The following is a 13444-nucleotide window of genomic DNA, read 5'->3' as shown; positions in this document are numbered from 1 at the left end:
TTCCCATAAAGCCAAATCATGGCTACACCCCCAGCTACACTGGAGGAGGGTCTCAGGGGGTTCTTGTTCTTGGTGTGGAAAAGCAGACCCCAGTATGAAGAGACTGGGTACCAGTGACATAATGAAATGGGCACTTATAGCTCAGCCAGTTTGGCCTCACCAAACTTCTCAGGTGCTGCTTGCAGGTTTCACAGCCTCCGTGTTTTGTTCTGAGTTTGGAGTCATATGCTCTCGACACTCAAAGCACAACTCAGATGAATTTCCTTGGGGAACCAGCAAGGAAATTCACTACTTTGGGGCACACCTTTCAGTAACACCCCTTTTCCTGCCCAGGGTGAATGTGAAAAGAATGTTCAGCAAAGATTTGTGTGGACCTGGGCTAGTTTTGCCAAGGGGGCAAAAATGCTTGTTTCACCCAAAACTAGCACAGCTCTAACCTCCTTATTGGTTACTATTTCCTGATTCACTTTTATCTTATTATGACATTGAAGCATGTAATGCAAGCCTTAGTATGCAACTTCTGGAATGAAAATTCAAACTTTCAGACTAGGGAGCATGAGAAAAGGACCAGAAACATGCTGGAAGGAAGAAAAGCAAGAGGCAAAGCAGAGAAGATTTAATACCTCTTTCCCATCTCTGTTTTCCATGGTTCTGTGCTATCAATGTATCCTCAAGATATACATGCATAAAGGCTGTAGCTCTCCCTGAGAGATCCAATGGAATGACTCCCACTGACTTCAGTGGGCTTTGAATCAGCCTCAGAATACCTCTTCCCCACATAAAAACCTATTTCCATCTGGTCTCCATATGGAAAGAGAAACAGATTTACTGGCCATGATAAGCATGTAGGTTACAGTAAAGTCAGTTCTTAGCACTAAAATTAAGCTTTGTAATTGTTGCACAAGGGGTTAATAATACAAACGCTCATCATCCTAGTAGAGTAATTTTGCATATAGATCTGTGAAAAGTTGTCATAAGAAATTCCCTCAAAATGATCAAGCATTGGTCTGCTCGGTTCCACTTTTTTGTCTGATGGAGAAAAATAAGGTGCCTACAATGGTGGGTGTATGAAGGGTCTGGGCTATTCTAGCTATGAGGTACCAATTTCATCCGCACCATCATACAAAAGCACGTATTTGGGGTAACCCAGACGTGCAAACTGGAGAAAAAATCTGTAATTTGGAAGAACTGGCTGAGCAAAGGCATCATATGGCTCTCCCAACTGGTCAAGAATGAGGGCTGTATCTCTTTTCTAACCCTAAAACAAGGATATGACCTGCCACCCTCAGCAGAGTGCAAGTACTTTGTGGGAAGAGGAGTAATCACAGCCCGTGAAAGAACCCCAATGGCAGAGCATGTTACAGCATGTTAACAATGCTTCTGTGGCTCTCGGGCCACACCTGATATAGCAAACAAGCCTATCCAAAATGTACTGGACACACAGGGATTGTGCAAGAAGTGGCCTGGTCATCTGATGTTTGTTGGTGCTGTATAAAGAAAAAGGAACCCTGACGCATATGCTATTGGACAGTCCAACAATCAGGCAGCTGTGGGAAGTGGTGGACACAAATGCACTTAACTTCAGCAATCAAACTTCAGCTGAAAATTACATCTGGGTTTAACTTCACCACAAAGACTTTGGTGCTTGATGGCTGCAGTGCTCACCAAGCACATGACTGTGAGTACTCTTCACTTACCTGTACAGCCACCACTGAAAGGACTTCCACTGAGATTCTATTAAATTCATCAAAACAGCCCCAGGCACCCGTCTGGGAAAGGCCTTTGTAAATATTTCCACAAGACTGCAACAAAAGAAGTACAAGAGCAAAATTACCAATGCCATTAGTTTCAGAGAAAAATGGATAATCCATTTTCCACACTATTTATTTATAACAATCTCCGGTATACTGTGGGCGTTCAGAAAAGTGCACCAAAACAGCAGGCACAATAAATTATAATCTTTATAGCTCTCCATAGTTTGCTACATGATTTGTTAATTGCACATTTTCAATATACATGCACAAGAATCCCCTTTAAAGGTCACTGGTATTGAATTACTGATGCCCTGCTTCCTGGGAGGCCCACAAACTGAATAAAAGATGATTTAAGGATGTCAGAGTCACTCTACTGCACCAGATGAACAGAGATAAAAATACGTTTGAACAGCTTAGCTTGATGCAGCGATTGAAGGTGCGGGGAGGTTTCACAGGACCCCATCAAGGCCAATGACCAGATCCCCACACTAGAGAGAGCAGTCAGTGTTCACAAACAGCACTGAGATGGGACATGAGCTCTCAGGCCTTAGCTGAAGGAAACCAGAACAGAATGAGAGAGGCAATCTCAGCAAAGAAGGGAGCAATGTTGTTCCTGGCGAGGCGGAAGGATCACTCAGTGACTGGGGTGCTAAGCTGGGACCTAGGGGATGCGGGTTCAATTCTCTGCCTCACCACAGACTTTGACCTTGGGCTACTAACTTAGTGCCAGATTTCCACAAGTAGTTTGGTGCAGATAGGTGCCAAGCTGGATTTTCAAAAATGCCTGATCAGGTGTCTAACTCACTTAGGTGGCTGTGTCCATCCCACTAGGAACCTAAACACCTTTTGAAATTTGGCCCTTAACCTTTTTGGGTATTGTCTACCCTGCACACTAAGGCGTGAGACCTGGGCCCAGCAATTGTAAGGCCAGGTTTACAGTGTAATATGGATGCTCAAGTGCAGTCTTGGAAACACTGAGTCCAGAAGCTGGGGTCCCACAGACCCAAGTTTGCAATGCAGTGTAGACAGACCCTGTCTGACTCAGTTCCCATCAGTTCAATGGGGATAACCACCCTGCCTCACAGGGGCATGAAGAAAAATGAAAATGGTGCCATCTCAGCACCCATAGAGCTAGTGTTAAGGACCAACTGCTACCTGGCTATGAACTCAGAGAATGAAATAAACCTGGTAAGGAGAATGCATCGGGGGGATCGGTTTTATGTAGGTTTCTTAAGGAAAGTCATGCTGTTCAGGTGGCCACTTAATACTGGCCATCTTAAGATGGATGGCTATGCTGATATAAGGTCTCAGAGATGACTGAACATATCAGCTCGGTGACATATACTATTTACTGAGTAGGAGGAAGGCTTAGATTGGCAGTGACACCAGCTGGTCGATGTCATTTTCAGACGTGTTCTCTGGAGTGATGGACCATTATGCAGCAGCTGACAAGGGCATCATATAGCATGCTCCAAAAAGCACACTGGGTTAGCTTGTGTCCTCAGTGCAAAGTGGGCACGTTATCAGACCAAAGTAAGCATGTCTTGAGCTTTAGCTTACACTCCAGCCAGGCCAGAGAGCTTGGCTATAAAGCAGCAGCAGCAGCACGCTTGGGTGAGGGGGTCTTGTGTGTGGAAGGGAACAGCACTAGAAGAAACATGGGACAAGCCCAAATTAATGCCACAATGAAGACAAGTCCTAAGAGTCAGACCCTGCAGTGACAATGGGGCTACAAAGGGTGGAAGCCAGTGCAGAGTTTGGCCCTAAGAGGATATTGTAGCTAGTAGTTGAGGTATAGCAACACTCACCAAAGCTAGCTGCATTGCTCTGAAAATAACTGTTCCTTTGGGTGGAGCAAATCTCAACCTAGGGTCAGGGCCATGCACCACGCCCAAACTGTTCAGAGTGAAATCTAGTTGGGTGTCAGACAAGATCTCTCCCTTACAGTCCAGTTTATCCTTCTCTTTGTCCCTGCTGTGAAGTCATAATGCTGAATTTATGACATCACAGGCATTTCCAAGGGAATAGATATCATAAATCCATGATTTTTACTTTTCTGTGGGATGAATAACAACAACACTTTGTGAGCAGGAGGGAAAGCTGGACTGCAATGGAGGAAGATCTACAGACAGAAAGAGAGGTTACAGACCTTCCAGTTACTGGAGTTCTTCAAGGTATTTTGTCTCTATGGGTGCTCCACCATAGGATGTGTGCACGCCTGTGCACTCTCAACTGATATCTGGAAAGTAACATCCGCAGGCTTGCACCTGCGCAGAACTGAGCCTCATGCTCTGAGTGAGGGCAGACAGGGAGGCACGAGCCTGCTACCACTCAGTTCCTTCTCAACAGTGATGCCTAACTCCACAGCAGAAGGGAAGGAGGGTGGGCAGGAGGTAGAGTACCTATCGGGACAAAATACTTTGAAAAACTTGAGTTACTATAAGGTAAGTAACCTCCTTCTTCTTTGAGTATCTGTCTCTATGGATGCTCCACCCTGGAGACTCCCAAGCAGCCACTCATTGGGTGCTGAGAGAGAAGTCCAAGACAGTTTGAAGGACAGCATCACCGACGGTGGCATCATCTCTGGAAGCAGGTAAGATGGTGTCATGTTTGGCAAAGGCATGGACAGAAGATGAAGCAGCAGTCCTGCAGAATTCTGCTAGGGGAGCATCCTTCAGTGGAGCCATAGATGTGGACTGAGCTCCAGCATAACACACTGTTACTCTGTGAAGGAGTTGTGCCACAGCATTATAACAGCTGGTCATGAGGCAACCCGAAACCCATTTAGACCGTCTGTGTGTGGAAATCAGTTGGTCTTTTGTCCTGCCTGGAAATGATACAAATACTCTAGGAGAAGCCCCAAATGGTTTAATCCTGCTCAGATAGAAAGCATGGGCCCTCCTAACATCCAGTGCACGAAGGCTTGATTCTTCTCTGAAGGCATGAGGCTTTAGGTAGAAAACTGGTAGGTGAATCTCCTGGTTAATGTTATGTTCTGAGGAGACCTTTGGGAGGAAGCACAGGTAAGGAACCAGAAAAACTTTCTCTTTGTAAAAGGTAGTGTATGGTGGGTCTGTCATGGATGCTCCCAGCTCCCCCATTCACCTTGCTGAGATTATGACAATTAGAGAATATCTGTACTCCTTGGGGAATCAGGCTCAATTCATCTGCATCTACTCCTAGACTTTCAAGGGGAGGAGGCTGAATAACTTTTGTGTAGTAGTCCTCTCAAACTGATGAAAACTCCCCAGAGTCTGTACCATAACATACAGTATAGTGTCCATTAATAGCTTGAGGAGTATACACAGGAGGAGCTTCATGTGGTAGAGAGAGAGCTTTTGGAGATGAAGAACTCACAGCTGGAAGTTGCCCTTTGCTTGTAGTTGCAACGTTTTCATTTGCTGCAGGTGGCCCAGATGGTGGAATCAGAGAATTGGGTGCAGGGGGCCTTGCTGGCTTTTCATTAGTGGGAATCACTAGGTATAACTTGTGGCACATTCATTGTGATGGCATTAGTTTGCATAGCAGGGGTATTTTGTTCTAGAATATTCAGTCGAGTTCTAACATTTTGTCAAGTCTCTTGCATCTTTTGCGGCATTTGTCTGGCAGAATCCCATTGTGATCCTGTACATTCAGGACCTCGCGATGGAATGCTAACTCCTCTAAGCAAGTGGTCAAGTCCTTGCTTGTAGTAGTTCCTTGCTTCTTCCTTTTGACCCAATTCATCTGTATTCAGTCCTTTACTGACAAACATAAAGGCTTTCCTGAACTCTTCTTTAATAGCTTTAATGTTTGCATCTTCTAGAATAGCAGGATCCTGTTCTTGTTCCATTTCTTTTTCCAAATGACAGTCTTTCCGTCTCTGTTGTACTTTTGGGTTAATTACTTTTATTTTCAGTTTTGCAGACTATTCATCAGTCATCTAGCATTTTTCAGAGTGTAGCCTCTCCTGGCTTTGGATAACTTGGCTTTCTGCAGTGTCGAGGCATCACAACTCCCATGGGGACACTTAGGAGAAGGGTCTGGCAAAGTCAGGAACTGGAGCTGCCCGCAGGCAGCCTGATCCCTCTGCGCCACTGTCTCAGCAATCCCCGCTGCCCTGCAAACCACGTGACTGCCTGTCTCCTATTCAACTTATTCATAAATGATCTGGAGAAAGGGGTAAACAGTGAGGTGGCAAACTTTGCAGATGATACTAAACTATTCAAGATAGTTAAGACCAAAGCAGACTGTGAAGAACTTCAAAAAGATCTCACAAAACTAAGTGATTGGGCAACAAAATGGCAAATGACATTTAATGTGGATAAATGTAAAGTAATGCACACTGGAAAAAATAATCCCAACTATACATACAATATGATGGGGACTAATTTAGCTACAACTAATCAGGAAAGAGATCTTGGCGTCATCATGGATAGTTCTCTGAAGACGTCCACGCAGTGTGCAGCATCAGTCAAAAAAGCAAACAGGATGTTAGGAATCATTAAAAAAGGGATGGAGAATAAAACGGAGAAAATCTTATTGTCCTTATATAAATCCATGGTATGCCCACATCTTAAATACTGTGTACGGATGTGGTCTCCTCATCTCAAAAAAGATATACTGGCATTAGAAAAGGTTCAGAGAAGGGCAACTAAAAGGATTAGGGGTTTGGAACGGGTCACATATGAGGAGAGATTAGAGAAACTAGGACTTTTCATCTTGGAAAAGAGGTGACTAAGGGGGGATATGATAGAGATATATAAAATCATGAGTGGTGTGGAGAAAGTGAATAAGGAAAAGTTATTTACTTGTTCCCATAATACAAGAACTAGGGGCCACCAAATGAAATTAATGGGCACCAGGTTTAAAACAAATAAAAGGAAGTTCTTCTTCACACAGTGCACAGTCAACCTGTGGAACTCCTTGTTTGAGGAGGTTGTGAAGGCTAGAACTACAACAGGGTTTAAAAGAGAACTGGATAAATTCATGGAGGTTAAGTCCATTACTGGCTATTAGCCAGGATGGGTTAGGAATGGCGTCCCTAGCCTCTGTTTGTCAGAGGGTGGAGATGGATGGCAGGAGAGAGATCACTTGATCATTACCTGTTAGGTTCACTCCCTCTGGGGCACCTGGCATTGGCCACTGTCGGCAGACAGGATACTAGGCTGCATGGACCTTTGGTCTGACCCAATATGGCCATTCTTATGAGAAATTTTGAGGAAGAGTTGCAAGGCGGAGTAGGTCACCGTTGGTTCAAATGTGGGGGAGGGGTTCCCTGGGATGTTCAAACCCAAGTTGAGGTCTCATTGGAGGGGGGTTGACAAACTGGAGGAAGCAAGTTGTATAGGCCTTGAAGAAATCTGGTTGCTGCCGGGCGGGCAAAGATTGAGAAGGCCTGGATGGGAAAATGGAGGCTGTGGTGGTGGCCAGATGTACTCAATACAGCTCACTGAGAGACCCTGTGTCTTTAGTGCTAACAGATAGTCCAAAATCATGGAGATTGGAACTTCTGAAGCTTGAGAAGATGGGAGGGAGCACCAGGGTTGGAAGCACTTCCACTTTCGCAGGTTCATCTTGCACAAGTACTGGGCTTTCTACTGGATAGGAGGACTGACTGAACTCTATCCAAGCAGATCAGTTCCATGCCTGAGAGCCATTGAGGAGCCATGCTCTCAGACTTAGGGAGGAGGGGCTGGGATGAGTAAGGGACCCTGAGTTATGTGGCAATAGGTCCTTAGTGTTAGGAAGTTTGAGGGGTGTTGTCTCCAAAAGGTGGATGAGGTGTGAGTAGCACACCTGTCTCGGCCAAGCAGGTGCTATGGGAATGGCCCTCACTCCTTCTCAGCACAGCTTGAGCAAGGTCTAAGGGAGTCTGCAGAGAGGCTTTTGCAACCATGTGTTCTTCAATGATAATAGACTGGAAATGACCTTTCTGATATTATGGAAAGTGATCAATAATGTGTGTAAATTTAGAGTATGTGCGAAATCATTGTGCTATCAAGACCTGGTAGTTGGCAATGTGAAACTGGAGAGCGGGTGATGCGTAACTCTTTCTTCCTAGCAAGTCCTACCATTTGGATTCCTTATCTGATGGAGAGGGCCTAGAGCGAGCTTGACAGTTCCTCTCACTGGTGGCATCCAGTGCAAGGGAACTGGGGCTAGGGATGGGAGAAGTAGTACTCCATTTCCTTTGGTGGGATGTAGTATTTCTGCTCTGCCCCCTTACAGGTCAGTGGGATTTTGGCAGGTGTTTGCCTTAGTGGATGTGTGGCAGGGCAATCTTTCCCTGGGGACTGATGTTCAGGGTGTCCACCAAGAAATGTTTACATTCTTGCACTTCCTCCAGCGGGATTTGAAGTGAGTCCATTAATCTTTTCATAAGGTTCTGGAAGGTCTTAAAGTCATCAGCATAGGAGGGAGGTGGTGGCATTACCACATCGTCTGAAGATGAACGTACCTTTACAGAAATCTCCTCAACTTGAAACTCTCGTTCCTCCTGTACATTGGCCGGTACCAGAGAAGTATGCGGTTCCAAGGTGTGCAGTACCTTAGGACAGTCTGTGGGTGCTGGGGGTGCCAGTGCTTTGTCTTAGGTCCCTGATGGAATTAGTCACCATAGTGGTCCCACAGGTCCCACTAATCCCACCAGGGAGGGGGATAAAGGAAGGGACCCCAGGGATAGTCATAATCTCTGGGCCTACAAAGCTACAATATCTGGTAGGTTCCACAGGATCCTCTTCATGAAAAAAGACACATGGGGGTAGGCTAGCACAGTACTGAGATGTCCTGTACTCCTGATCTAAGGAATCTTCCCCTGACCTAAGGTGTGTGTGGGGGGGGTGTCTCTGATGTCCTACTTGGTACCAAAGGTTGGAGACTTAAGCAAGTCTCAACTTGTTGCTCTTGCAGCAGTGTCAGGAAGTGGCTCTGATATATCTTCCCTGCACTGGTGAGTCAGGTTCATCAGAGATGATGGGATCCACAGAAGAAAGGAACCTGGAAGAGGGTGGAGGGCTATGATAACCTTCACACAAAGTTAGTCCCAGTAACTGACCTAGTGGTAGGTATAACTGAGCGGGTTTCTTCCACAGTACTGATGCCTCAGTACCAGACTCAGTTGGAGTCTCTGCCGCAACCTTAGAGGGATGAAAAGTCTCTTGAGTCTTAGGAGCTGATGCTCCTTGCTCAGAGAGGTAGGTTGCTTTGCCCAGGGCTGCAACTGAAGCAGCCAATGTGGCCAAGGTGCTCTGCAATGTGAATGCTGATGTATGGAGGAGGAAGCAGACCCCTCCAGAGCTGGCCATGCTCCATTAATAGGTGCTTAAGTCTAGCCTCCCTGTCCTCCTTAGCTCTGCCTTTGAAACTCACACAGACCGTGCATTTAGAAGACTTGTGAGAATTCCCTAAACATCACAGGCAACTGGAGTGTCCATCACTGCGGGGAAAGGACCAGTGGCAAGTCTGACAGGTCTTAAACCTTGGGGACTGGGGCATAACAAATTATACTCTAACACAAACCAAAAGATCAAAGAAGAAGAGGAGGGGAAGGAGCTCCCACCCCGACCACACACAGAGAAGATAAAATAAAATAAAAGCATCAGAAACGGGTAACTAAAAGAAACTCTTAAAAGAAACAAATGAAGTAAAGAATTCACTAGTTAAGGTGGGAAGCTGAGGGGAGCAGACAGCAGAACTCTTCATCTCAAGCTGCAGGCAGCTGAGAGGGAACTGAGTGGTGTCAGGCTTTGCTTCCCTATCTGCCCTTGTTCAGACCACGAAGCACTGCTCTCCGCAGGCGTGGGACTGCGGACACTACTCTGCAGTCTCCAATTGAGGGCGCATGCACATCCTACGCTACGGTGGAGCACCCACAGGGACGTATACTCAAAGGAGAACACTAACCACGTCAGAGCAAATACAGAAAGTGAACAGCAGAGTAATCTGGGTTTTGTAATCACTCTCTCCTTCAGACCCAACCCAATATGAAAATCCTTAGTTGCATTGCTTACCAGTAAAGTGTGCTATGTTGTTGTTGTTGATTTGAATAATTGTAGCACATAGGAGCTGTAGTCATGGCCCAGGTCCCCACTGAGCTAGGTGCTGAGCATTATTTATGGCGTGAATTACAGTACTGCCCAGGAGCCCGGTGATGGACCAGAACCCTGTTGTACTGGGCACTACACAAATAACAGGGCTCCTGGATGGTTATGTATTTGTCTTAACCAAAATTGGCAAGTCTGGGGTGACTGCTGTAACCCTCATGCTGGGTCAGCCTCAAGCCTCTTGCAGCCAGCCCCACCAGAGGCCAGGAGTCCCACAGGGAGGATGATCCTCAGGGACAGCAGAGGGCTGACTTCTGCCTCACTAAGAGCACTTCCTTGGCTCCTCAGGATCTAATGCACATGTATGCAGCTCATGCTGGAGGAGGAGGAGCCTGACAGCTGGCAGAGTGGCAGATAACCAAAGGGACATCACGCTGACCCATCAGCTGTGTTAGGATATAGATATTCAGGCCTGTCTGCAAAGGCCTATACTTTAAGAACGTAGGTGTATTTTTATTACTTAGCTAGTTTTAGAGGTACAAAAGAAAAAAATAAATTACTGTTTGCCTGTATAGGGCCTTTTTTTTTTACTGCGACAGTCTAAGGCCCTGTTCTTAGGCTAGGTAAGGCTTTTGGCTAAGCAGCAGAGGAAGCCATAGGCTGGAAAGTGAACAGTCACATTCTTACATTTTAAACTAGTTACATTAAAATAAGGCAATCTGGGGCTGTTAGAAAAGTGATCCGATTTATTACCTCCAGAGAAAGGAAAGAGCCTAAAAGATTTAAAGAAAACTTAGTTTGATAGCATCCTGTCTGGCAAGAACTCACTTATCAATAGCTGGGGTATAAAATTCTTATTTCTGTGTTGTTCTATCACTGTAGCAGGTGGAGAGATAATCTCATCAAAATTATTTAACTATTGGGTAATGTAATCAAAATCACTAAAGGAATGTCAGGGGTTTCTATTGAAACTTAACGTGGCTGCCCCTGGCTGTCTCTAGTTGTACAAAATGTAATCGGGTTACAGTTGTGTAAAAAAGAGTAATCGCAGTGCAAGGGATGTTAGGCAAAAGAGAATTTTGTGTGTGCGCATAGGAAAAGGAAAAGGGGAGCAATGATGGAAACACTAAGCCTTGGGGTGGCTCTGGGGGATCGGACTGTCGCTTTGGTGGGTGTGCAGGAAAACTCTGTGGGCACAGGGGAGGCAGTTACACCTTCTGTAAAATTAATATGTCTAACATAATGTTATAAAGGTTAAACTATGAAAGAAATGTGCATTTTCCCAGGATGTGTGCAGTGTATATTAAAAAAGGTGTAAAAAAAAATGCAAACAAAACATGGTACTTAAAATCCTGTTAGGCCTCCAAAAAAAAGCCACAATAGGTCGTGCTTTCTTTTTCAAATCTTTGTGTGTTTTGAAGCAAAAAATAAATGTAAAAAGTAATCAAAACTCTGGTGAAAGTAAAATGTTTCTCTTTTAAAACAGGCTCTAAGCTGCTAATAGCTTTGAATCCAAAAGCAAGCCAAAAAGCCTCTGTGTAAATGCAAATTACCTAGCTGATGGGGGAAGAAAAAAACTGCCCATAAGTAGCAGCACAAAAAAGCTGCAAATAATAAATACATCTGGTCAACAAACAAGCTACTAGAAGACTCAGATTATGGCCCTCCAGAAAAGGAAGGTGAAAAAACAAGTCAAGCCTGAAAATGAGGGGGACAAGTTAACCCTAAGGTAGGTAGAGTGTGTGTGTGTGTGTGTGTGTGTGTGTGTGTGTGTGTGTGTGTGTGTGTGTGTGTGTGTGTGCGCAGTGCAAAAATCTAAAGCTGTCTCTCAGCTATTACCTAAAAATAAATTTAAAGCTTGGTACAGCAAAAAAACTATTGCAAACCTGGTCTGTTGTACAAGAGAGGAAACTGAGGTACACCACCTCAGGAATTTCATAAATGACCAATGAGTGGGATAATTCACTACCCTAACTATAAAACAAAATAAGAACAGCCTAAAGGTAATTCTTGTGTTTTTCCTGCAATTAGCAAAACAAATTTTTAATAAAGTGGTATTATTATTAAGCAATAATCTGTCCCCACCAGGGGTGTTTTTCAGGCACTCTACAAGCAAGCTGGCGCCAGCGAAAAAATAACCCAAAATACCAGAAATCTATGTTTTGTGTTGTTTGTCTGTGGTGTTTGTCTTGTTGCTAGCATTGTTGTGTTGCAATAAACAAAAACCCTTATGACGTGGGTGGGGATGGCTTCAAAAGGCTGACCTGGGGGGAAAATGTGTATAAAAATGCAAAATGCTCAATTAAAAGCCCAGCACCTGTGTAATAGCACCGTGGTACCTAAAAATGGAACAGCAACTAAGGTGCTCTCCACAAGCCCTATGAAAATAATAAAAAGGGGAGGAGCTCACAGGGAATCAATGGAGGGGTGTGTAAAATGGTGTAAATAAAAAAAATGTGTAAATGTGCCCCTCTCCTATAACTATGAAGAAGCAGAATCAGTGGCCTGTGGCAAAGGGTGAACAATTGGGTGTATTATGTATAAGGTGTTTTGCTGGGAATGTACATGTTACTATCTAAACTTAGTGCACAAATAAATCTGTAAATCTTATTGCTGTAAATAATCGAACCCAGGTCTGGTTCCATACCAAGTGGTTAAGTTGGTTTGCACAATAACCCAACGTTTCTCTGTGAACGTTCAATGAACTTATAATATAAACAAAAGCACGCAAAACCTGCAGGGGCAGCTTGTTGCAACTGCCAGCAACTGAACACATTAAAATCTTGACACTGTCGAAGGAAAAGAGGCAGTGTGTTGGTGGTGGTTCGAATGTTGAACCATACTGCAGTGGTCAGAACTCAGTGTTGCTGTAAATTATCATAGCAGCTGGTGTATTGTTAACTGTACTTGTGTTACGTTGCATATGCAGATAACCTATAAGTAATGTATCATAGAATCATAGAATCATAGAATTCAAGATCAGAAGGGACCATTATGATCATCTAGTCTGACCTCCTGCAAGATGCAGGCCACATAAGCCGATCCACCCACTCCTTAAGCAAGCGACCCCTGCCCCATGCTTCGGAGGAAGGCGAAAAACCTCCAGGGCCACTGCCAATCTACCCAGGAGGAAAATTCCTTCCCGACCCCAAATATGGCGGTCAGCTGAACCCCGAGTAGTAAGTAGTAAGCTCTCCCCCTGCCACAGTGTACTAAACAACCTGAACCCAACCTTCTCGGGCCCACTGTAATGGGAAGTCTGGAACGCTAATTGGAACAGGTGTGGTATGCCCATATGAGAGGAGGTGCAGGGCACGGTACTACACAAAGGGGCAGTGGGACAAATAAAATAGCAACACTTTCCACCTTAATGCCCGGCCCTATCAGGAAATGTGTTGCCATATGTCCTATGCTTTTCCAGGGATACCTGGGCAGAAGGATCCCAAAAGAAAAAGAAAAAAAAGGGGTGGAGTGTTAGGATTTAGATATTCAGGCCTGTCTGCAAAGGCCTATACTTTAAGAATGTAGGTGTACTCTTATCACTTAGCTAGTTATAGAGGTATAAAAGAAAGAATAAAAAATCACTGTCTGCCTGTATATGGCCTTTTCTCACTGTGACAGTCTAAGGCAGTGGTCCCCAACCTTTTCGTCTGGCGGGTGCCAGAC

At 44.8% G+C, this 13444-nt stretch overlaps 1 protein-coding gene and 1 long non-coding RNA gene across 8 annotated transcripts in view; one reads left to right on the top strand and one right to left on the bottom strand.

Annotated features, from left to right (window-relative positions):
• Nucleotides 1-13444, bottom strand: part of DNAH9 (dynein axonemal heavy chain 9) — a 370057-nt gene that overhangs the window by 278969 nt on the left and 77644 nt on the right. For 5 of the 7 annotated variants that reach the window (XM_039501323.1, XM_039501326.1, XM_039501324.1 and 2 more), the window contains one exon: nt 1698-1802. In XM_039501323.1, coding sequence (XP_039357257.1) covers nt 1698-1802 — 105 coding nt within the window. Of the gene's footprint in view, nt 1-1697; nt 1803-4859; nt 5569-13444 lie in introns of those variants that run through there. The other 2 variants (XM_039501328.1, XM_039501329.1) reach the window with 2 other exon arrangements.
• LOC120383338 lies at nt 3815-12340 on the top strand. The gene is made up of 3 exons (XR_005588417.1): nt 3815-3928; nt 11265-11507; nt 11880-12340. It is a non-coding gene; the product is annotated as an uncharacterized LOC120383338 (long non-coding RNA).

The sequence above is a fragment of the Mauremys reevesii genome, linkage group 15 (assembly GCF_016161935.1).
Source record: "Mauremys reevesii isolate NIE-2019 linkage group 15, ASM1616193v1, whole genome shotgun sequence".
Classification (NCBI taxonomy): Eukaryota; Metazoa; Chordata; order Testudines; family Geoemydidae; genus Mauremys; species Mauremys reevesii.
This window is presented reverse-complemented; position numbering and strand designations above follow the sequence as displayed.